The sequence below is a fragment of the Apaloderma vittatum genome, unplaced genomic scaffold (genome assembly GCF_000703405.1).
Source record: "Apaloderma vittatum isolate BGI_N311 unplaced genomic scaffold, ASM70340v1 scaffold13308, whole genome shotgun sequence".
Lineage (NCBI taxonomy): Eukaryota > Metazoa > Chordata > Aves > Trogoniformes > Trogonidae > Apaloderma > Apaloderma vittatum.
In genome coordinates this window covers 59,890-86,371 of record NW_009730271.1, presented here as the reverse complement: position 1 = coordinate 86,371, position 26,482 = coordinate 59,890, and the positions used below count along the sequence as shown (strand labels likewise).

Genomic DNA, 26,482 nt, shown 5'->3' with positions numbered 1-26,482 from the left:
TGCCTTCATAACTGCCCAAAGAATTGTGTTACATCACTGGCAATCTTTTCCTCAAAGTGAATAAAATGTTAGATGTGTTAGCATAGAACACAGCTCAGGAAATACTGATGTTCAGAACAATGAGTGCCTTTTGCCACAATACAGACCTTGATTTGACTCTACTGAGTTCTGTTAAGAGAGAGGAGAACATTGCTGTTTAACATGGAGTTAAAAACACCTTTGCTCGTTACATATTAAGGAGATTCATTATCTAATTAGAAAAAGTAGCAATAGATGTTTCTCAGAACAGCAACGTATCTGTGGTGTATGACATACTTGACTGTAATGTCAGTTATTCCTTGAAACTATTGAATGCTATTTGTTGTGTAGAATTGTACTTAGTGATAAAGCCAGCTTAGTGATTGTCTGATATAGCTATTGAAGACTGAAATTGCTAACGTAAGTGTTCTATTTTCTGAGTGCCATACAGTAATCAGCAGTTCAAAAAGAAGTTTTATTGCTAAAAATATATTTAAAATGTCTCCATACTGCTTAGTTGAATGTGTTGGCTGCACTTTTTAAACTGCAAGAAACAGGGTAACCTGCGATACTTAGTTAAATAATATAGTTTGCTAAACTCACTGTTCCTATCCAGAAATCATAAATAATATGTTTACAATCTTAAGTCATAATCTTGATTTTCCTTTCAAGGCCAGAAGCTTCCCGTTGAAATCTTTTTGTCAAAATGGTAATAGAAAAAACAAGGTTTTAATTAAAGTATTCATTGCTTGGCTTTCTTGTTCATATTATTAGTAAGTTCTGAAAAATGAATGGTGCTCTAATTTCTGGTCATGCCTCTGGTTGATTTTTAGTGTAACTGTGTCAGTTATAAAAAGAAAGAAACTGCACAGTGGATTAATTTCATAGTGAAACACATGATAGTATTCTATTTCAGATTTTCAAAAACAGTTTGACTCAGAGACTCCCATTACGTTCAGTGGACTTTGGATCAGGCACAGGGTTAACAGCTTATTTTTCAAACAACTAGAAAGAGGTGTAAATGTCAAAGGTGATAGCTATACTGTGAGTTCCATAAACTACAAAAAAAAGTTACTACTAAAGCTCTATTATTCCTTAGTTTAACAGCTTCTATGAAAACAGTGTTAATAAGTATATCAGGAACAGTATATAATAATGAATCAGATACATAAAAAAACCTTTCAAACTGCTTTTATATAATAATTGAAAAGTTAAAAGTTACTTAAAATCCCTGACTTCTCATGCTGTGATGTAAATTGTATTTTTTTAGGTTCCAAATTCAAAGAGGGAAAACTGATCCGACTGGTTACAAGAGCCTGGGGGACTGTTTTAGGACTATTTTCCAACGAGAAGGGTAAGAGTATATATTTTCAAAATTGTCAATTTTATGTGACCTTTTTTAATCACCCATTTTCCAGACATTAGATCCTCTTTATATTCCTGCCTTTTTTGCAATTGCCAGAATTTGGCAAACGTGCAGCCTTACATAACGAGAACAATTTGAAAAGCTTAGCATTACTTACACTCATAATTTTGCTGCTAGGATATGCTCAAAGACCAGAATGCCCAGCTGGGTAGAGACACCAGGGCAAACCTCTGCTTCAGTGGGAGCAGGATGGCCACACCAGCGTAGGGCAGTGTCTCTGGCCCTGGGTCTTCTTGTGCCGGATTTCTGAACTAGCTCAGCCAGAGCCCATTACCAGTTCAGTGAAGTACTTGTTTCCAAGCTCTGATGAACTGGCATTCCCAGTTAGCTGCGGTAGACAATGTTTCCAGGATCTGTGTGAGCAAAATTCCACAGCTTTTCAGTTTGACAGAATATGGAAAAGGATTTATAGTCCTTAGTCACCTGAATTGTACTGGCTTCAGAAGGTATCGCTGCTCCAAGCCTGAACGCCTCTAAGGACTTGGGCTCTGATCCAGAAGGGCATTTAAATACACACTTAATTTTATGGGCAGTCCAGTTAAAGCCAGTGAATGTAATGGGACTGATCATATGCTTAAAGTTAAGCCTGTTATCCACAGGAGCTCTTTGGGACCTAGCCTTTAATCAAGGTAACTCTAATTAGTAAATCCCAGGTTTGAGTAGCTGGCAGGCTTTCCATAAGAACTTTGTAAATACAACAGCAACACATTTTTTTATCTATGTATTTATCAAAATGGAACTGTTCTTATGTATAGTGGCATAGGTACCACGTAGGAGGCAGCATAGCTGCAGTGAGGCACAGATTTCTTGTGTCCACAAACTGTACAGGAAACACAGGGGTGAGAAAAGCAGTGAAAATTGAAGAACTAAAGTTTTGTTTCTTGCACTGAGGTTTAGTTAAGCTACACTACATAAGTATGTAGATATAGAACTGGATGGTTTGAATTGCTAAAGTAAAGAGGTGTAGAGAAGAGGCATTAATTGAAGGTATCACATTTGCCCTTTTCAGTGGTAAATTCATTTTTATGAAAGACTAATGTTGTGCATTATCACTACAGGGCATTAAAATGCTTAAAAGATAAAAACTTTCACCAAAATGATAATTCATGGCTTTGGGGTTTTCTAAGATGAGTATATGTTAATTTTATTGCTTCTCAGAAGAAAAATTTATTCACAAGAGGAAGGTATTAATATCTACAACCATGTCAGTTTATTTTTCAGTACAGAATTAGTTTCAATATTGAAGTCAGTGAGCATGAGAATGCTGTTTATCTTATTAAAACTCACTGGTATTTTTGTTTTGTTGAACTAGTTACAAAATCTAAGATTAAGAATGGGTAGACATACCTGGAGAATGAGTCTAATCAAGAGACAGCTTCCAAGTTAATTAACTTTAGGATCTTGGTTTATTACCTATATGATTATATTGTGTAATGGCATATTTGTACAACCCACATGTATAAAATAGTAGGACATTGCAAACTTCAATGTACCGTACAAAATGCAGTTTCCTTACTATATAGGGGAGGGGGAAAACGGAACAAATACTCTGTATCTCAATTGTTTTACATGTTGTGCTTATCAAATGGTCTGAGAAATGTAGCTATCACTTGTTCTATGGATTTGGCTCCATTATTATTTTCCCATTGTTCAAAGAGTGTGCTGCTTAACACGCATAAACTGTTTGGCTGTGGATAAAGAATAAAGCATCTGAGCACAGTAGTCATCTGTGAATGAATTTCAGGAAGGAGATAGGAAGATTGTTAGGTTGCTTGGTTTTTTTTTTCTGTGGAATGCTTAAACTCAAATACTGGAAACAAACCAGAATATTTGTTTTTATTTATATCAAGGCATGGCTCTGTAAGCAAAAAAAGTGATGTTTGTGTGAAATTATTATAGATTCACATCAGAATTTAGCAGTGGATTGCACTAAATTAATGTCAGACTAGAGATAATCCAGAGTTTTACTTGCTTGTTGCAAAACTTGATCAATACTGATCTAAACAAAAAGCAAATTCTATGAATACCTATTTTTTTCCAGGAGGATAGATAGAGGCAGAAAGTCACATTTAAACAGTCATCAATAGTAAGCACTAGGAAGAAAGGAGATAAATAATCTCAGGTACAATATAATCTTAACCTTTGATTTAAAATAAAAAAAAATAAATTGACTAATCTTTAAAAAAATGTTGAGTTCCATGAGTCTTGCATTCCTATCTGCACAAGCTATCCAGTTTCTAGCCCATGATTATGACACTTAGGAGGGAAGAGAGAGAGGAGGCTCTGAACTATTTCAGTTAGTGGAAACCTTGAATCTTGATAATCCCCTCCCTGAGTGACCACAAAAATATGCAGAAGAGAGTACCAAGAAAGGACTTCACTTTTAGACACAAAGCAAACAAAAACAATTTATGAAGTTTTCATATTCAGATGTGGAAATAACAGAGTATGGTATAAGAAATTCATACGTGCTCCATATTTATTTTATATTGGCACTATGGAATACTCCTATCGGCGAATGGCATTTTAAACTGATTTTCTGAAATATCTAATTCAGTGTAGATTTAATATACAGCGTTTAGGCATCTCTCTACAGTAATCAGAATTCCCTACTGGAATATGTAATTTTATGTTAATTTGGCTACCAAAAAACCTAATTAAACGAAGGAACTTAGTGGAGAAAAAAATGTTATTAACGGCCTGCTCCTGAAAATGTTTATGTTTGCTAATAGTGCTTATGCTCAGTTGTACTTATATTTTCAATAGTATCAACCACAGTAAGCTAGAGGATCAGATCCCAGTTCAGAAGAGACACTTCCTAATGCCTTAATTTTTTGACCTTGTTATGTTGAGGTGAAGTATGTAGAATCAGCCTAGGAAGGACTTATTTTTATGAACACATATGCAAATGTTTCATTTCCTGCCTCTTACTGAAAATTAACCAGCATTATGTTACTGCAGTATCAGTGTAACAATTTGATGATTTCATGGAAAGCTTTTTCAGCACAAATAATGGCCAGGAGTTCTTTAACCATCCCTCTGACTTTCTCCTCATTTTAATGAAAAGGACAGAGGAAACAGTTCCAGTCTAACTACTAATAGTGCACTATCCTTTTCAGAGAATCTGAAGACTCCTTTATCTTAAGAAAATACTACAAATTTCTTAAATAGAAAAAAAACACAGGAAAAAAAAGCATTACAAAATCTCCCTTCCCCCAAACATAGAGCAACTCTTCAGATGGAAATAAATTTTCTCCACAGGGAATTAAATCCTTCAAAGAGGGATCCATCCCTTGAACTCTTTTCTTGTCTTACAAGAAAATGGGAGCCACAAAACATAAAATTTAATTGAGACTCACTAAAGGAAGGCTCAGTCGAGCAGAGCATTAAAGGTCACATAGCTTCCCATTAAAAGGAGGCAGGAGGATTAACTTCAGGGCTTTTGTGAACTTGTGTCGGGAGCGTCCATGCGCTGCCAATTGCACCGGGGCTGCAGCAGTGCGAATCCTCTCCGGTGGTGAGTAACCTCTGCGCAGCTGGATTCACTGGGAGCCGTGCGCCCGAGCTTCTCTGGTTTCGCTTAGGAGATGATGCATGAATTGACAGATCTTTGACAGCAGAGGTAAACCCACCAGGAGCATATCTGTTTATTGAGGAGTGACAGCTTTATAGCCAACATAAAAATAATCTGATGTTTATTGGGAAAAATGTATGGATACAGGATTAAATGAAAACATTAATAGAGAAAACTTTTTGTTCTTTTTAGATCCTACAAATAAGGGGTTAGATTATGCTAAATGACTCATTTTTATATCATCATCATCTTTTTGCATTTGTATTCACTCGCTTTTACTTTGATAATGACTTAGGTTTGAATATGAAATGTAAGAATAAACCAAGGGTCTAGCTGAATGTATATGTTGCATTTATATTAAAGACACATGGTGTTGTGTCTCATATTAAGAATGGAAAATTATGCCCATCTGCACTGTCTTAATTTGGAGTTACAGCATTAAAATGATGGATGCTTTTATGTCGAGTCTGTAAACAACTTTGTTCTTATAAACTTGAATTTTCATGGGCTCATAATTTTAACAGTAAACGCTCTGGGTTACAGTTGGCTTTTTTGGTAGGCACTCAGTCAAGAAACCTGTTACTTTCTCATTCGCTGATTAAGTTGCCTGAAACAGAAAGAGCGATAGTGTCCTGGTTTCCAGTTTTACCACTCAGCATAAAGTTAGGCTTTCTTAAAACTAGATGGTCCTGGGAAAGTGCAAAACACAATTGTCATTGGTCATTTGAGATTTCATTACTTCTGATTTGATTATTTTGAATTTGGTTTGGGAAGGAGAAATTACCTCCATGTTTGCACAGCCCAATAACTTAAAAACTATTCCTGTCTTATACTCAGCACCACCTTGCCACTCTCTCGTACATGTAATTGTCCATATGACCACACACCTTTTTTTTAATAAGCGACACCCTGACTCATACGTTAGTGGGATTAGGTTATAAAGCTGCACAAAACTTGTCAGCTATGGGTGGGGTAGGTGGGAGAGCAGCCAAGACTAAGCAGGAGCTGGATGAGTGCAGAGTTGTCAGCAAACGTACAGAAGCTGGAGGGTTCCCAGTGTACATGATAACAGTGATCGTTCATCAATTAAGGAATTTACTTGCACTGTCCTTTGTTCTGCCTCTGTCCATTGGCTGTCTGTCATGGTAGCAAGTGCTTGAGAGACTCCAGCAGTGCTCTTGAGGCCTGGATCCTCCCGCCAGCTGTAGATGATAACTCTGCTGCTTCTCATTGCCAGCAGGCCAGGGAAGGAGACTTGCAGGACTGCCAGCCCCCCAGGCAAGCACTGGCCTCTGGCACTGACCAGCAGTCATCGCTGCCTCTTCCTGGGGCCCAGCTGGATGTGTGCTCTTCCAGCTGGGCTGAGGAGACCTACCAAAAGGCTGCTGAATAAACGTTGTGCAAGATACAAACACCTGGCCACACTGCGCCTGAATACTTCAATGAAATTGCTGATCAGGGAGGTGTGACATGGTCAGTCATGCCAAAAAACCCTTTTCCTAGCAAGCAGTTGTGAAGCGGAGTCACTTACTGGAGACATAAATCCCTGTGATATCAAAAGACCAGACTTGAGGCTCTGCTTTAAATGATCTGAGGCAAGCAGAAGTGGTAGATTAAGATGTTCTTTCTCCCAACAGCTATCTGTCCCAGTCTGTGTTTATTGTCAGCGCAAGGATGCTAACATGTGAGGTGCCAGGGAGTCAAGTTGTTCGGGGCTGGAGCATGCACACAAGGTGCTTCTCGTGGAGCAGCCTGACACCGTGTGCTTTGCCCCATGGCAGCATGTTACTGTCAAAGCTCTGAGGAACCTGTGTGTTGGATATAAAACTGCATTCTTTGATATAGGCTTCTAATTCAGGAAGAGTCTGGAGATTTATTCGGCGATCCATTTCTTGAAGTAGTTCTTCTGAGAGCATACATGGAGGGAGTGGAAGTTTTAAGCTTGGAGTTGGATATCCTGACAGCAAGGCTAATGCCCTGTTCAGTGTGCTGCACTGCCTGCAGATAGTCAGCACTATTTACAGTGATATTACTGTCATGAGGTTTTCATCATCCCCTTCAGGCAGGAATTCTCTGTTACTGGCTGGAGGTTCCCTACCCCCATCTTCATATGTTAACACTTGAAAACATAAGAAATGGCTCTGGAATGTGAAAAACTTCTAGTCCCAGTTTTATGTGTGTAGCTCTCTCAAATACAATGAGGTTATCCTGGTGTAACTAAGCGCAACATTTGGCTAACCACGTTTTTAGTACTGATGGACACACATTTTACTTGCAAAATTTGATCTAACAAGGACACTTTTTTAAAGAATTGCTTCTGAGAATCATATGCTTTAAAGATGAAATACGTGCTTTTTTTTTTCCCCATAGGAACAGAGCACAATAAAATCATGTAAATCTTAGAAGCACCTTAGAAGTAAACAGGCCAGACCTTAACTGATGTTAGTCATTATCATTTGGTCAGGCTTCTGGAGGCACACCTGTTTGTATCGGATAAGTGCCTGTTCTGTATTTTCTAAAGGTCCAAGCAGTGGGGTTTTTTAAGTTTCTATACAGACCTCAGTTTGGAATCAGGTGACTGCAGTATTAATAAGAAGATAACTACAAGAGCTATTTACAATCCATTTTTATCTATTTACCCTAGTTTGCAAAAGATCGGTAGAACCTAGTTTTATAGTCCTTATAACATTAAAGAATGTTTATTATTTTACCTCATTAGGTTCCTGTTGGTTTCAGACATCTTTAAATAGATCAGTGTAATAATTAGGCTTCTAAAAAAACTCCTTTTACTCTAACGTTTGGAAAATATCACACTATGCTTTATCATTGTATTCTCTGAATGTGTTTATGTTCTCTGAATGTGAAGAACATATCTGCCAAATTTGGTAGCCCAGCATAACGGCCACAACTTTCTCCTGCTTCAGTAACTGGTTCAGCATGAGGAGCTGCAGCATTTCCCAGCAGTGACAGCCACAGTCTCTGATGCTCTAAGCAGAGTTTTGCACCCGGGGCCCTGATGGAGGCATTTTTGCCTGGCACCCTTGGTCCTGCTTCAGGCAGCAACACGGGAGCCCCAAGTCCTCCCATGCCATCAGGTGCGGTCCCCACGATGGAAGCGGAGGGGTGCTCCACGGTAGCCGAGCTGCCGGGTCGAGAGCCAGCTGGAGTTAGAAAGCTGGGCAGATCTCACACGCGGTGTGCCCCACAGGTTGCCCTTCTCCAGGGATTTCTCAGCTCACACAGGGCTGGACAAAAATTTTCAACTAGTGAGAAGCTTTCAGGTCAGAAGACCTTCGAGATTAGTTCCAGGCAGGGCTGCATATCCTCTGAGAAAGTGATTCTAGCCCTAATGGAGGAGCAGGAGATCTCTCAAATCTAAGCCGGTGCAAGGCTGTCATGCCCAGCTGCAAGCAGATAAAAGGATCTGAAATCTGTCTGAAACCTCTTTCTTATCAAAGGCAAAGGTAATAGCGATGATGACATTGTAAACAGTCAGGTGTCAGAATTAACTATTTATTACATAAATCTTGCCATTAACATTTAACATTTCATAAATACAATAGTGGATGCATCATGAAGTACAAAATTAGTTGCAGTTATGTGTTGTGTTTCTTTAAGAGGCAAAGTGCTATTTAATTCTCTGTAATTTGGTCTTTTAGTAGTCATTAATTATTAACCTGATCTTTAAAAGAAGAAATCCACTGTATCAAGGAAAAGAACAGTGAGCAGACAACAGATAAATCACTTTTATGTCTCTGGAACAGCTGACTTTACACTTTTATTACATTGAAAAAGCATCTTTTCATCTGGAAGGAATCAGTTTAAAATGTGATTGTCAACACAACGAAACCAGCTTTCTGTTTAAAATGGCTGCTTGTGAATCTTAGAACTATGGTTTGGCCAGGATTTTCTTTACAGACATTAGTTACTAGAACCAAGAGATTTTAGATGGGATGTTCACAGGAAATATCTGGCAGACAGCATAAAATGCAAAGTAAAGCATTTTTATTTAAGTTGTAGGAAGCACGCATGTGAAAATGAGCAATGTTGGGTTTAGGTCAAAAGCTTTCTTTTTAAAATAGAAGTCTATAAATTGTAGTTTGAAAATGGCAAGACAAAAAATCCTCATTAATTTTTTCATGTGTTGACCTAACTAATCACACAACATACATTTAGCATATTTTTAGACTATGTTTCATACTTACTTATGATGACACTATTATACCTCTCTAATTTGCATGTCTTTACCTCATTTGATTTCATTTTCAGCGCTCATTGCACCTGAAAGCACAGCTTTGTATGTTTTATGCCAGTCCTTTTAATTGCTGTACTCCTCAGTCATATATATATAGTTTTGCTGAATTCAAAGCACTAAAGTTTTTAAAGCCCTTGAAAAGGCAGATGAAGATCCTATGCAAAATGAAGTATTGCATGTAGTGATAAAATATTTTCACTGCACAAGTAATTGAGCTTTACATCCTATACATTTGCTCATTATTTTAACTGTAAATTATAAAGAAGCAGTAAGACTGCATCTACCTATTAGAACAGGTAGAATTTTTCCAATACTCATAATTTTCTTCCTTTCAGAGTAGGTTAATTATATGTTACTGTGTTAATTATATGTTACTAGTATGCCAAACTCTGAAAATACAGGTATCCTCGATCTTTTTTCCTAATAAATTATTTTGGTTTCATTTTTAATATTGGAAGATGAATAGCATTATAAGACAATATGCTAAGATACCTCTTTCGCTGACAAACTTCTTTGTGTTGAATCATAGGGCTGCTGTTGCAGCAGTAACTGCTACGTGTGTTGATCATTCACCTCTAACAACATTACCAACCTCTCTTCTCTTTGCAATATTCTTTCTCCAAGTTGAAGTCTTCCTGTATATCATGCTTCAGATTGTGAAAGAAATTTAGTAAGCTAGATGTTGAGAATATTTACGCTGGTCGATGGAGGAGAAACTATTCATTTAAAGCCATGCACCGTCTCAAAATAAAGAGGCAAGGTAAAAGAACATGAATATGGACTGCACCTTAAAACAAGGTAAAATGAGGAATTAGCATCAAGTATGGAAACATTTTAGAGGAGTCTATTTCTGTATAATGCTAACTCATATTTCAGGGCACATTGCATTCCATATGACTTTGAGAATCAAACTGTAAAAAAATAAATTGTTTATTTTGCCTGATATGATATTTGCCTCTTCAGAGAAACTTAAATTCTAAATTCATACAAGGTCGCCTTTTAGTTTTCATGTTCTTTGTTTCTGCAACTTTACTTGCAGGCTGCTGTCATTCTTTACCCTATAAATAATGATAGTAACTTCAATGCAGTAAAAATCATTTGATTTAATTATAAAGATGTCTACTTAAGTGTAGTGTGTGTATAACATGCTGCATCTCCTTACGGCATGCAAATAAGCATAGATAGACTGTACCGTGGCATTCTGTCTCTCCAGCGTAGAAAGCTTTTTTTCAGAATAAGCCATCAGGCACTTCATAGTAAATTTCTGAACTTTTATGTAGTACACAGGGCAGTAACTCAAACTCTGAAGCATGGGCTCCAGTTATGAATACAAGATCAATTCCCATGCATGGAGGTTTTTTGTTTGGTTGGTTTTTTTACAGCTTCCCTTCAGTGTTTGTGTCTTTTTGCCTATTTTGGCTTTGCCTGAACTTGCATATACGCTGTTTTGTAGCTGACTGTATGCACTGGATGTCTCAGGTACAGAATGATTTTTTAGGGTTTATTTTAATCTGATAAAGGAAATTTTCCATAGTAAGTAAACACTTCCACCTCATAGGAATTTGGTAGCCAGACCTGATATATCTATGTTCTTTGTAGCAGTTGAACTCTATGGCAGGGACAAATACTTCTATACTCCTGATGCCTCCTAATCTAGATAGGGGCTCATATTACTTACCGTTAAAACATTTCTTTATAAACTTCATTTTTCGTTGTTTGAATTCCACATAACATAATTTTATATCCCAACTTAACAAAAGTCATTTTGATCAACATACCTTTGTTTATTTGCCAAGCCCCATTTTATAACAAATTAAATATTCTATTTGTGTCTTAAAATAGAAATATAAATTCAAATAGTTTTTTGTGTAAGATATTTTATAATATAAAAAAGTCTTGGATATTTTAAGAGCTAATTTTTTCCACCACTTTTGTTTGAAAATACTGTCTAACTCTGATATGAATTACCATTTAGTATATAGGTAATATTTATTCTCTTGATTGCCATGGTGATTTAGAAGAATCCATTTTGTGGATAAAAGTAAAGTACTAACTACTTAGCATTTGAACCTTTGTGTTAATATATTCTAATACAATATGCCTCTACCTTTGAAAACACAAAATAGTTTACTTGCATAACATTCAGATTTTCATATGTTTGTTGAGTCACAGCGTATTAAATCTCTTATTTCTTAATAAATAAGTATCAGAACTAGTTTAGGTTTTCTTTAGGAAGTATGTAAAAAACGAACCAAAATTTTCAGCTTCATTTTAAAAAATCCTGTGCAAGTGAAATGTATTGTCACAATTTTGAGACAAATAAAATGTCTCCATCAGTATTTCAAGATGTTAACAATTGCAAATAATTAATAATTTTTTAAAGCTGTAATATTAAAATGAGAAAAATAACAGTATAGTTTTGTACAAAGAGCAATTTTCATAGGCTTTCTCTTAAATTTTGTAACAGTAATTTTATCTAGCATTACATAAAGAAAAAGAAGAAAAAGCAATTTAATGTATTCCTGAGTACAACTGTAGTAGTGTAAAAGGTGAAAAAATGGCTAGTGAGCAGTTTAATAAAGTGTTAGTTGTCAATTCAAAATGCTGGGAATCAGTGGCAAGAAAATTTTTCTCAGCATCCTGTTGGGAAAATGCAGTTCTAGAAGTAAGACTTTCTAAGTTACCGTGAGAGAATGCCTGGAATTTTGTCTTTCTACCAAAAAGGATTGATTTTCCCTTGATTGTCATCAGTTTGCTAGGTTGTCCTGCTATTTAAGCTATTAAGGACTGGTGTGCTGCTTGGTCTCAGGTGATCCATAAAAAGGAATGAAGCCTTGGGAAGGTAAACCATCACCAGACTGGCTCGGCGTATCAACCTTCCATGACGGAAGCTCTTTGTTGAGAATTGTTGGCAATTGCAGCAGTTTCCAACCGAAGATAAGAGCCAGCGTTCTCAGATAATGCCCTCGATCACACACCTGATGACAGACTCCTGCATGCAAGTTTTTTCAGGTGCGATGTTTGCTCAGTAATCCTTCAGTGCCAATCTGTTCTCAATGGTGAGCAGGTCCCGTCAGTAATGGACATCAGCCATTAAGCTTGTAATATTTGTCATATATCAGGTTACGGCTTTGTTACTGCAGTGTGATGAATGGACGCTGTTATGCTTAGAGAAAATAAAGAAGTGCTATAAATTTAGCAGTCAGTACTGAGCAAGTTGCTACTTTAAGAACCTGATTCACATCCTTCTCAAGTCAATGGAAAGTATTTCTGTTGGCTAAAGCCTCCACATCAGGCCTTTAATTTTCTTTCTCTTTTAAGGAATAGAACCCAGGGCTGTTGTTAATATACAGTTCCCCTCTTTTCACTATATGCAAATTTACATCTAATTAGTAATTTTAATGTAACTCTTGCTTCAGGTCTTAATGTTTATGTTCCGTGCAAATGTTTTGATTAATAAGGAGACATACCGAGTGTATCACAGAACCTGATGAGTCACCCATGAAATAATCAGAAATGGGATTAGGGTGTTCAAAAATGCATACAGGATTTCTTATAGCTGTGGTTTTTTTAAGAACCCAGTAACTTATTTTGAAGTCTGTATTCTGACTTTATATGTTATGTACTTGTTGACCTTATTGTGGAAGTTACTCTGAATGAAGATAGAGTTAAAAATTATAAAGGACGTTAGAATCTGTCCGTGGTAAAGCCTGGATTGTGTTTCATGCTGTTTGCACATTTTTGGGGAAAGTTCAGAGAGTGCCCAAAATGTTTATAGTTCATAAAAATCCTTTCTGGTTACATAAAGATAATGAATTTGCACTTTATATTCAAGACTATAAGTAAAATTAGTATGTATGAAAAATAAGGCACTGTTTTAAACTATAAGCCATACAAGCGTTGGCCTTTGTTTGTTACTAACCTTGTAAGCATAACAGTTTTAGCTGACTACAAACTACTGAAATATTATTTCTGGCTACATCCATAAAAATTGTGTATAATTGTTTATTAGTTAGTCCATTTTCTATAGGAACTCCAATTTCAAATTACATAATAGGTATCCTGCTTCTGGGAGATAGACTACGCTCTTACCATAATATACATGGCAATATGTTCTATTTAAATATGTATGCGTACTTTTAAATCATAATTAATTCTCTCAAGTTCAACCTGCAATTGCCATACAACCCTCATTTTCATACTCAAGCTAGTGGTAGTATTGTATAAAGATTTACTCCTTCCTATTGTTTTTTTAAATATTAGTGCTCTCCTTTGTGCTACCAGTGAGATGACTTTAATCAGATATTAAAAGGAAAACGAGTATACATATGGCAAAACAAAAAAAAAATAAAAAGAAGAAAAGAGACAGTCAGGACAAATACACAGAAGCTTGTATAGTTTGACATGTTAATGCTGAGAGACCTCGTGTATGAAAGGCATTCTTAGCAGATACTTGACACAGAAAGGGTCTGGAGAGCTGTGACAGTTAGAGAAGCAAAAAGGAAAGGGAATAGTTCCACACCAGGAGATGACACAAAGACAGGAGGGAAAGAATAAAAGAATTTCCAAAAGTATGTGTGAAGTGGTAAAACCTATAACAGTCTAAAAAATGAAATGTATTCTTTTTGGTTTACATAAACGATAGTATTTGGTTTTTAATAGAAGAAAAGAGCAAATTTGAATGCAAACTACTCAAAGTGTGCAGATCCTAGTTCTTATTGCTTAAATTATACAAATACTTTAAAACTATTTTTCATTAAAAAGAAGTCCAAGATCTTAATCTAGGATAAGCCACTGCTGCTTTTCTACTCCTTAGGACCTTCCTTGGTTCTTTCTATGCTAGGTAAGTAATTTCATTTAAAATGAAGCTCATGTTGCCTTCCAGAGCATAGCTCATAAATTTGCTTCTGTCCTGCTGTGTGATCATTACAATCAACAGTGCTGTAGGCACTATATAAACAGTGTGCTCTTTCCACGTTCATTAGTGACCTGCAAAATTACAGGTTATTTACCAAGTTCTTCCGTGCTACCTTTCTAAGCCTTTTCTGGCATATTAGCTAAACCTGCGTTTAAGACATATTAAATTACACACTTCTTAATTATACAATTGTCCTAGGTTTTAAGATATCCAGCATGGAAGGAGAATTTAAACACCTGTAATTCTTTCATGTAAGTAATATACATGTATTGTGCAAACAGGTGCCTAACAGACATTTCTACAAGTCTACATGGGAACTGTATAAAATTTGAATTCAGATAAAGTTGTGTAGGCAGTACCTGAAATATATGGGCTAGGCATCATCTATTTTGCTATTTTTCTTAATAACTTCTTTCTTTAAAAAAAAAATAATCCCTTTCCTTTGTGAAGGGCCTTGTTCTTAATCTTAGGTAGTTTTCCTTGCCATAGCAACTGTTGCAGATAGCAATGGTGAATTGTGGGGATGCCTGATAGCATTCCAGCTAGCCTTGGATGTCTACATTTCCTACCTTAACCGATGCATGACCAAAGCTTCTGCTTCTGTGATTCATCTGAGACGACTTTATAAACACAGGAAGAAGTTAATTATAAAGCATTTATATAAGTATATGTGTAGCTATAACAGGAATATCTAAATGACGCTGCTTGCCCGTCACTGCAAAACAGCTGAACTAAGAATTCTGTTAGCCCTCGGGGTTTGCTACTGACTTCATATGTGTGCCTGACAGTCACTTCATGAGAAAAGAAACTAAATTAGGCACCTATCTGTGTTTAGCAGAACTTTGAAATAATCTTTCAATGTGCAGGACAAAATCTGCTTTGTCCTTGGAGCAAACTACAAAGCCTATCAAAGACATTCCTATCCAGAGGACACTTAAGCGATAACGCTGGCCAGACTGGTGCAGGGAGAAAGCTGTGGTCAGAGCACCGTAATGCATGCCCACACATCTCTAGAAAGTCCTGCCAGAGTAGACCCCAGGGCAACACATTGTGACCCAGAGTGCAGACAAGGCCCCGGGATTTGGAAACTGCAAGAACAGCTACTGTAAAGCAACAGTACGAATTACTTATGCATAAATCTGTACCAGTAGTTATAGTGTCATGAAAAGTGATGCATGGTTCCATGAACAGACTATATGCTACTATTTTTTCAAACTGATTATTCTTCTTTTAATTTAGAAGATCAGAATTAACCTAAATTAAAATACTGTTTCTGAACCATACCATAAAGTTTGTGTGTGATATTGGAGGGACAAATAAAAAAAGCCATCTCCAGCACTTATGCAGCAATGGCAGTTCTTGCAGTACTCCATGCTGGGAAGCTTATTCTTTGCAGCACTGTCTCTGCTTATGAAACCGAATTCTCCTCTGCTTATGTGAATTAGTTGTCTTTTAGCTTGAGCCTGCGGAGTTTCATCAACCTGTTTCTCACCCAGCATAGCAACACTGTGGGTGTCTGAGGTCACATCTTATAGCATCCTCGCTTCTCTCTCTAACATCACCAACCATCTCTGGGACCAGCCACTATGAGGTGCTGTAAATGCTGTAAATGCTCAAGTATGTAACTAAGCATGTCTACCCGAAGCTGCCTAGAGCAGATGTGATCACAAAGTATGTGGGACATCTTGCCACAGGCCTTTTGCTTTGAGAGGCTATGGTGTGTTATGATATATTCATCTATTAAAAGTTTCAGCTTTGAACTGAGGTTCTCTGTAACGGAATAATGTAGCGCAGCACACTGCGTCAAGTCTATAATGTTGAGGGGGATGTCCTGGGGTAGGGAGACTTGAGAAGGGAGAGACCTGGAAACCAACGTTGGTGGTGGGACTGCCGCATTGGGGCGAGCATTGACAGCCCCTGAAAAGGAATTTCTGGTTTTGCTGGGAAAGAAAACATGGTGTAAAAGCAGATCAGCACTGCAGGGATGGCACTGACTGCAGAAGTAGAGTAGTGCCTCTTGCCAAGTTTCTATAGATGTTGCTGAGGCAGGGCAGCAGCATCTCTTCTTGCTTTGCTAGCATGCAAATGCAGCCTGGCATGGGTTTAGAAGGATGCTTGTGGGACTTTTGTTCAGCCATTGGCATCCCCTGGGGCTCTGCTGGCTATTGTGCAGTATAAAGGCAAGTTCCACTGCTCCAAAACTTGACCTGGTTTCATAAGGTCTGCATCTGCTGCTCCACCTTTGTTGAGATACATAATATGTGTCTACAAAGCTTTTAAGTTAATATTTTATTGTTCTGAAATAGAGAAACAGTCGGTAACTTGGATTTCACTGAAGTTAGACTTGGAGGCATCTGTTTTGTAGTCTTGTAGGCACCGAGTAGTAAATTGGAGTAAAAGAAAGTTATTCTAGTTAATATCTGTTTCCTGTTTTTTCGTGTTTGACCTGACTTATGGAGAACAATTAAATTTAAAACAGACATTTATGATGGATCCAATCTAGTTGTAACTACTTTTTGGAACAGTTTGGCCTTTCTTTTACCGTAACTCGCTTATATTTATATTTATGTTTCATTGTTGGAAAAAAGACTTCAGACATGCCTGATAAGAGTGTGATCATTAGTGTCCTGAGTAATCACTTGAAAAGCATTCAATTAATGGGAAAAAAAGAGTACAAAAAACGTTGAACATCTCTTTAATTGATTATTTATGCATTTTTCACTGGAAGCTAACCACAATCTTTTTTCAGAAATATTTTGTTCTGAGTTTTATTTATTTAGCTGTAGGATTTCCTTAGGCATCTAGATTTTGAACCAGATATTTAACTTAGACTATGTATTGCCAGGGATGACTGCATCAGTTACTGAGGGGTAACTGAAATTTTAAGTCAAGACTATTTAAAAAAAAAAGGAGACTGATTCATGTGGAATGTGGAGTTACACACAAAAGGCAAATTCTCAGAGCTGGTAATAAATGATGGCTGAGTATTTTCCAGCTTCCTGGCTCAAAGTAGAATTATTTCATCTAGAAGCCAATACAATATTTCTAAAAATTTTTGCTCTGTTATGAACTACGCTAAACCACTATTTTTGTTCATATTTTAATATAAATCTTTCTTTTAAAAATGCAACTAATATTGTGCTCTTGTATTGTAATACCATTACATTCCCATAGTGACATTCCTCCCACTGGAGGAATGTATATTTTACTGTGAAGAGATCAACTATTATTGCTTACAGAATTATGAACTACACGTTCTTCTGATTAGTCATTCTTAAAACAGGGTGCTCTGAACAGACACCAAAAAGGATATCCAAGAGATATAGCTTCTCATTTACAGTCCAAACATTCTTTTTTAAATCCCAGAAAAGAATGATTCCTTTAAATATTCCCAGTAGTCTAGGAATAAATCACTGTAAATCTCACAGACTTCAACAACTGGAATAGAAAGAGTCCTGAGGTCACACCTGAAACAGAGTTTTAGGGAGTAACATATTGCATTACTAAATGAATCACTAGGCCAGCTGTGTTTATATATATTGTGCAATTAAAAGTTGGTGATCTTTCTCCTGATAACAATGGGGTATGCTGTACTCTGAATTCACAAGTCACATGGAGAAAAATCCACTGTTTGGCCATTATCCAAAAATGACAATGACAAGTACTTGAGCAAGTAGTGATTTGTCTTGCTCAGTCTCTGGAAGACTTTTTTTTTTTTTTGAGGGGGGGATATCTGTTATTTACAAAGTAATAGAAATGTTGGGCAATAATCAAGCGTAGAGAGCTGATGGTATTAATATAGCATTGATGGACTGGAAACCAGATGGTCTGTCAGATAATGAAGTATTATCTGGCAAGAGATTGTTCCTGAAAGCCAACATCCTCACCTATTTAGCACTCTGGAATGTCGACATATCAGTTACCACATTCATGAGGTGGTATGTGTTGTACTTTAGAAGCCATCCCTAGAAGAGGCTTTTTAATTCAAAATTACTGCCTGATGAGAGGGTGAAAGTGCCATTATTATAGCACAGCTGGATGAGTATAATACACAGCAAGATGTGAACCATACATCAAAAATCAAGTTAAAGAGGAAAACATAATAGGCTACATCCTGATTTCTGTCTAACCAAAGCCATAGTTATATGGATATTTTAAACCAGCACTACCACCAGAAGCAGCAATTGGGTGTGCTGTGTGCCCAGAGCTGTATATTCCTGCTTTTGTGCCACACTCTCCTTTGTGCCAGCACATGCAATTCTGCACCTGGTCAAGAGTCATGGGTGTTGGAAAAACCGTGATCGAGTTGTTGTTAACCTGGCCATTACAAAAGAAATGTGTTGGTAATCCAGAAGGGCTCCCGCTGGCACACAGACCTTTGCCAGCAGAAAAGAAGGGGTAGTGTGGAGGAAGGACAGAGTAACTGGGAAAAGAAGATGAAGAAGGTGGGATTATTTCATCTTTGACAGCAGTGCTAGATTATGCCAGCTGTGGGTGAAACCAGAATTCAAGAATAGTCGATGTTACTGGAGGCAAATGTGGTAAATCTCAGTGGCTGCAGATGCCACCTGGGAAGACAGAGCAGAGAACACAAAAGGCAAGGGCAGCTGGAAGGCTGGTGGGAGCAGTGCCCAGGATTTGGAGATACTCCCTGGACACCAAAATATCTCACTGGGGCTGTTATTATAGCATAAAATGAAATGCAGAATGAAGAACAGCATGAAGCAGATAGAGTGGTTTATTAAAAAGTTGGTTAAGGCTGCTACCAGTAAGAATGTAGTTTGCAACTTTGGCTTTAGTTCAGCAACCCGTTTTCATTGCCTTTTGACTAAAAACTAGCTGGCCATACATTAGCTCTTTTAGTGCTGGTCTGGATAGTTAATATTTTCATAAGGCATTTTCTGTAATCATGACTAGGAAGTCCTTTACTCGTGCAAGGGAGGAAAAGTGGTATATGTTACTGCTGGGTGGAAAGAAAATAGTTATGATATAATCTGTAGAGATATGTAATTAGTAACTGATAACTGCTATTTAAGAGTAGAAGCATTTTTCCATCATTGTTGGCATTATTCATTTACGACACCTAGAAAAGACTTTGCCTAGATAACATAAATCAGATAAAATGACTTTCCTTGCATACTATCAGTCCTATAATATTCAATACTGATTATATAAATATTTTCTTGGAAAAGTCTGTCCCACTCAGCGAACTGATATACAGAACAAAGTTTCCAATGGGCTAAAATGAATTTTGGTATCACTTGGGCCAGTTATCTTGGCTGAGTGAATTTTCTGTCTGCCAGGCAGATGACAGAATTCAGAATTTCCCTGATGTGAAAATAATACTCTCACACACTTTAAATATGTATGCTGAAATGTTATCAGTTAGAGTCTCTTTTTTCTCAAGCTTGGTTTGGGAATGCTTCAAAGCCATTGTTATCTCTAGAATCAAATGTATAATTCAGCCCAGCCCTGAATACTTTTGAATCAAGTAGGGAACAATAATTAAGAGTGGGAAGAGTTTCAGTTAAATAAAAAAAAAGAAACACATAAACCATGTACAGAAAGTAGAAATTACAATAAGCATTGAAAATCAGTATCGTGTTTTATTCCTGGTGAACATTTTAATGAAGCTGCTAAATGTTTGAATAGACACAAAAACTGGTGGGGCAGTAAATGAGAACAGATTATTGGTTTAGAATTACACCCAATTTCATGGTCCCCATGCAATGAAAGGCATTTTCACATGGCCAAATACATGGTAATTCAAGGGGGAATCAAAATTCAGATTGTGCTTTCTGTATGAACAGTGCAGAGAACGCTGTCTTAGGAAGCAGCAAAACCAAAAGGACATAGGACTATGTTCATCACATAGGACTATGCCATAGCAAAAAGGATCACGCAGTCCTAAAACATACAAAGAGAAAAGTGCTATGTGCAACGAAGCAGTATTAAGGAACTAGAGAATTTGCCTCTATATATAACTTTGGTAACACAACTGTTAAATACTGAATTTAATCAATGCTTCAGAGAAAGCATAGAGAACTTGAAGAAATTTGAGAGTTTCACAGCACTATCTTGGTAGGAAAATAAGCTTTGTGTCATAAAATTCAAGGGGGCTAATTTTTTCTGGTTGTGAAAGATAATACTGAGAAGTTACTTGACTGCTACATATAGATATATTTTTCATCTATGGAAAAAGTTTTCTAGCACCTGTGAGTTCAAGGGTTTTCAGCCTTGCTCACCACAACCAGTACCTGGAATCTGATGTTAAGCAAACACAGCCTTCAAACACAGCTTTCTTTGAATGTAGAAAAATGGGAACAATCATCTGGAGGGCTTTTGCTGGAAGGCCATTACTTAAGACTTCCCAAATATTGTTAAATGTGGTTTCTAGATGAGAACTTGTATCAGTAAAGTGATGTATCCTTAAGGGTCCCTTCTGAGTTTGTAGTATAGTCTCATAACTCATCCCCTGTCTTGTATTAAGCTTTGAGAACAGGAAATCTTGCACTGCCCTAAACCTACCGTAACACTTGGAGGTTTGTATTATAGTAATGACTGTCCTTGCATCATGCTTCAGAGCTTCAGCAAGTCACTGTCAGGGATCAAGAGGGATTATTTATTCTTAATGCACAATTGGTGAGGTGCGTGATAGAGAAGGGGGTTTTCCTTCCTTTTAAGCCTGATTGGATACAGATGAAGATGTGATAGCATGGATTAGTCCTTTGAGGTAAAAAGTAAGTCCATTTGGGGGGTGATGGTTTGGTTTTGGAGGCTCACAGTCTTCCTATTTACAGTTTGGGGGTAAAGAAGGAATTTCTGCCTCAGTCTGGTAGGGAGTATTATAAACTTCCTGTTTCAGGCATAGCCTCTTGGACTTTCTGGCCCTTCTCTGCATTCCACCTGGCCTGCTGCTCAGGTTCCCTGCCTTCAAGACCAATGTTGTCTTTAATCTGTATGAGAACAAATGCAGCAAAGTGAAAGGTCTTTTTATCCCTATTGAGCATCCCTTCAGTCAACCTGAACAGAATTTTGAACCATAAATGCTCTGGTTACACGACCATCATGGATTTAACATTTTAGATTCTTTGGCTTTCGTCCTGTCATCTCCACATACATTTCTTCCTTTCAGAAGATTTCTGTTCCAGAAAGACTTTTACTGTCCCCAGCATTTCTGGTTTTGAATTCGTTCTTCCCTCTTCAGTGATCTGGTGTACAGTGCAATTTTGCTGATAATTGTATTAGCATGAATGAGCATTGAACACCATGAGATGGTGATAGTATGATTATTGGGGGAAGGCTTTGTCTGGAAGGTGTAGGCATTCCTTAAACCAGGTACATCACAATAGGCTAGCTCGTTGTAACCCCAACATAAGGTTCCTTCAGTATCCTTAGTATAATTGTTAAGAATTTAGCATTTGATTCAGATTAGGATTTAGGCTGAGATATAGGCGAGGTTTTACTCTGTTCAATGATTCATTTTGCCAATCCAAGCACACACAACAAGAACTGCTTAGTGACTCAGCAAATAACAGAACAAATTTAGTTTACTCCTCTGGTGACTTAGTCAGTGATGTGTTACACTGCTGGAAAGAAACCTAGTGCTAAGGTTTTGTTTTGTTTTGTTTTTTGTTTTGCAAAACAAAGTTTTGGTCCAAATCCAGGCAATAGTAATATACTGATTTAACCCTAACCAGTTGGCACAAATACTTAGGGATCTGGAGAGTAAGAGACTCTTTCTTCCAGACCGTTCATTCTTACAGACATTTCTTTGTAACAAGTAATGGTTTTATTCTATCATTTCAAAACAAATAACTGAAACTTGAGTTATACTATAATGCCATTAAACGAATTTGAACACAAAATTTGATTACACGCAAACAGCAGATGTGTGATAACGCTCCATTTTATTAATCTTTTACCTTAGAAGATAAGAGTTAGTGATTACTGTGCCTGGTCCTTTGTTGCGAAACTCTGTTGCTGAATTTCTCTTCTTATTCTCTTCAATTCTTTGTTTGCAGTTCTCAAAATTGTCAGTGACAGTAGTCCAGTTTCACATTGCATCAGTCCACCCACTTCCAAGAAAATGTTTCCAAAGTCTGTGTGTACTTCTGAAAACACGAAGAGTGAGGCTCCAGTGTTTTCTTTAATAACTGATGAAAATAAAATGTTAGCGATTAGAATCTGTGTGGGTTTATTCAATTTTGGCATATCCCAGAGAAGATTAAAAAAAATATTACCAAAAAGATCATCCATTACTAGTGGGTAATTTCCTGGACACTGAAATGCAAAAGATCCAAGAACATTCTGCAGCTCCTCACAATTCTGTATGTGTGGAACTGTGCACAGCTACAGATGTTTCCACTGCTGCAGAATTCACTAAAAACTGCCAGGGAATTTGGCCCAGATGTGCTATAGAATTACAATGACCCTAGTAATAGTGAAACTTTAAGAAGGAAACACCAGATGTACAGTAAAATGGTTAAAACTGAGATCCAAAGCATTTTTTTTACCACATCATCACAAACAAGTATGGAGTGAATAAGCTGAAAATCTCAAGTAATACTTCATTATTCGTCATCTCTAAGATGATTTTATGTGCTTGACTTGCGATGTAGTGCCATTTGAGAATAACGTCTCATAGGAAGGCTGCGTTCCCAGAGGCTTCAATAATTTTGAAAAATGAATTATTTAGACAGGTATATATATTAAACGTAATACAAGGTTGTATTCTTCTCCTTACCTCCTTTTTCTGCTCGTTTTGCTTGAAAAGTGATTCTGGCTGTGTGTGTGCTGTGCTGCTGCCTTGTGAGAGCTTGCCCGCAGCCGGGATAAATGAAGTGCTGTCGGTGCTAGCTCGTGTAGTTCTGCTTTAGCTCAAATGGTAGCACACTCGAGCTGCGGTACCAGGGCTCCGTGCACTGCTGCACTCTGCGTCTGTGTGCGTGGTAAATGTACTTTTCCTACAAAGAACAAGTATTCATTACATTATGAGGCACTGCTTTATACTCTATGGTTTCCGAGGGTCCATGTCTAGGGCAGACCCCAGAGACGATGGAAAGCATTGCATTTCTCTTTCCGCTCGCTGTTGATTATTTATGATTTTTATATCCTCAAGTGTAAGTTTTAGACATTCATTGTCACAATGTACTTTTAGCTATTTTTAAGAGTCTCTAAACAAACGAAAAAAATTTCTGTTACAAATCCTGAATCAAAATGTACAATGTTATTCCTGGAAGCCTGGTTGTGTTTGTTAGTGGGATAGGTCTATATAGGGCAATAGACATATCAGTATTCATAAGCTAGGTTCACTGTTTTTGCTTAAAGTTTGAATGCAGCAGTAGTCGGATCTGTTTTGTCTCTAGAAAACTAATAGTACCAAGCTCTTTTACTTGGAACAGGGAATATAGACTGCATAGATAAAAATCAAAGAAAAATAAGAATAAAGAACCACAAGGTACAAAAAGGTCTTGAATGCTTAGAGAAAAAAACTAAGGAACGTGTAGTCTTTGAAAGAAAAGGGATAGTTATGTTCTCCAAACACTCTTAAGACTTCTTTGCAAAAGATGTGATATAAATTCTATAAAAATAAAGAGGACTACTTTAACTTCAGTAGTTGAATCAGTGAAGAAGAGTCCATAGCTCTGTTACTGTTACTTTTTGCACAAGAAAGTGTAAGTATTCGTTTACTAAAAAATATATTCTTCCTCAAAAGAAAAACTCATCATAAACCAATCGGTGCATCATGGCAGAAAGTAAATTAAATTAAACTACTACTTTCAGAAATACTACTACTCCAGAATTTGTGATTTTTCTCAGTTTTAGTTATGAAGCTGTTTAGATAATTTTCAGTTGGCTTTAGATCATACCCTTGTCTGAATTTTTGTAACTGGAAGGGAGAGCACAAGACTGTTGATAACACTGCTGAGTTTCTCTTTTTTTACTGTTTTGCTTGTTTTTCATAGTTTCAGTACAGAATTGTAAATTGTGTAGTTCTTTCTTGAACTGCAGACACACGCTTTATTAAAAGCTCACTGACGCATGTGGGCTTTTCAGCATTTTTTACTTAAAGCAAAACAGAAACCCTAGAAGAACCTGCTGTGTTGTGTATCAGTGCTGATGGCATTGGATGCCTTTTCTTGGAGCATTGCCTGAAGGTGCCCGGTGCTCCAAATGACTTTACCACCTGTTCCTTCTAGACCAACTTCAATGACAGCAGAAACTATTGGTGCTTGGCACTCTCTGCCCACCCTTGCCTTGCAAATCTGCTTGTAGCGCAGACTTTCTTGGTTTTGGCAGCAATTTTTTGGGCACAGGCTTGCAAGGAAACTGCAGTTCTCACTGCTTGTTACTCCAGTTAAAACAATGTAAATGTGTTCCTGTGTCCCTGCTGATTATACTGTCCATAGTGAAGGTTTACACAACGTCACTAAATCAGCTCTGTAGAATACTAGGTAATCATTTAGTCGTGCCTGGTGAAATGTTCTTTATATTGACTTTGTAAGGCTCTCTCGTGATGGTGAACAAGGAAGTAGTGCGGTTGCAAATTGCAGTTACACTTACAGAGTGTGAGATCATGGCAAATCATACTGCCACAGAGGTGCAATGATAATCTCCAGCTAATCTGGCTGAGTTCTAAGTGCTCAGAGCCAGTTACTGAGCAAACCTCATGGCATGTTTGTGAGCTAGGCAAGAAAAAAGATTTCTCTTCTGCAAATTCAGAGAAAAATAGAGATCTAGAAATAAAAAAGATTTCACCCAAATTGACTTATTTCCTTTTTGGCATATTGACGGTTATAAAGATATTATTATTTTAAGTCATAAATGCAAAAAGTTTGACACGTGCTGTCTGTAAAATAGCTTGTGTTGCATTTTCTTGAATTGCTACATGAAACACTTTGTTCATTCGTTAAGTAAAATACTCTGCATGCTTTTAAAACTAACTTAGGAGAGAGGGTTCACTTGTTTTGTTTATTCAGTGCCAAGTGGCAAAATTTCTGCAGAAGAATTCAAGTTGAGAAGGGTGCTGGGTCAGAAGAGTATATTGAGAAAAAGAAAACATTTCAAAAGAGATGTTCAGGTTAAACCTGCTGAGGCAGGTTTGCTGCTCAAAGAACACATTGCAAGTTGGTTTTTTTTAAATAAATAATCCACTAGAAACTGCCACATCACTGAGATACAGAGTCCATTACTTCTTTTAGAAAAATCTGTCAGGTTTCTTTACAAATGTCTATGCAGATGAGGAGGCCTTTGGCAGGTAGGGGGGACATGACTGCATAAAACAAGAGGTCACTGAATAGTAAGCAGAAACAATAATAATTAGGGCAGTAACTTCCACGTAATTCTTACCTTCACAATTTTGGCTTGTCTGTTGATCCATCTCAAAAGGCAATTATGTATCTCTACATCACAACCTTGTAGCAGTTTTTTCATCAGTAACTATTAAAGTATATCACTGGTGTAAAGCCTTGCAAAATCTGTTTCTAATCATTTAACAGTCAACTTTGGTAGGAATCCTTTGGTAAATCTTTGGTAAATCTTCTTAATTTCTCAATCATTCAAATCTACCTTGCCTGTCCTTTTTCTCTTTGAGAAACTCATAAAGAAGGTTAGTCACCTCTCAAGACAAAGGAGTTACATGTTATCATAGTGCTTTATGTTATAAATTGTGTGAGAAGCACAGAGGAATGTTCTCATAGTGTGGAAGTTTCATAGCATTAAAGGTGGAATCTGTTTGAAAGCATTGCTGTATATTACCTGAAAAGGAAGCTTTCACGTTTGAAATGTATTGTGATAAAAAAAATAAAAATAAGTTTGTTTGTATTGACTGTCAATTCTATTTGTTCTTACAGTGGAGTAACAATGAGGAAAATGTACTAACCCATATGGTATTTTTAGGGCATTTGTGTGTGGTGCATGAAGAGTAGGAGGTATCCTTTTGGTCATCACTGCAGCATCTGCGCCAGTCAGTATATAACACAGATGTTCATCTGACAGATTTTTCTTAAGCAGTGGAACCTGCGCCAGGGTGAACTGGATAGAACAAAGGGCTGGAGTTCAGTTTCACACTCGTGCCCTCACCGCACCCCACTGACACTGCATGATGCCACAATGGAGGTGGAGGAAGGGATCTGTGACACTGTGTTGCTGTACCTAGGGACAGTACCTGTGACTGTAAGAAATTTCTGCTTTTTGAGGATTAATTATCTCAATCCGAAGTGCATAAAATTACTTATAATACATTTCTTAACAAAAAATCCTGTTAATACTTTCCCTTATAGAATGGTT

General features: G+C 37.2%; 1 protein-coding gene across 1 annotated transcript in view; it reads left to right on the top strand.

Moving 5' to 3' along the window:
- SLC25A21 (solute carrier family 25 (mitochondrial oxoadipate carrier), member 21) overlaps nucleotides 1-26,482 on the top strand; it is a 69,146-nt gene that overhangs the window by 1,938 nt on the left and 40,726 nt on the right. The window contains exon 2 of the mRNA XM_009874746.1: nucleotides 1,289-1,372. Coding sequence (XP_009873048.1) covers nucleotides 1,289-1,372 — 84 coding nt within the window. The remainder of the gene's footprint in view (nucleotides 1-1,288; nucleotides 1,373-26,482) is intronic.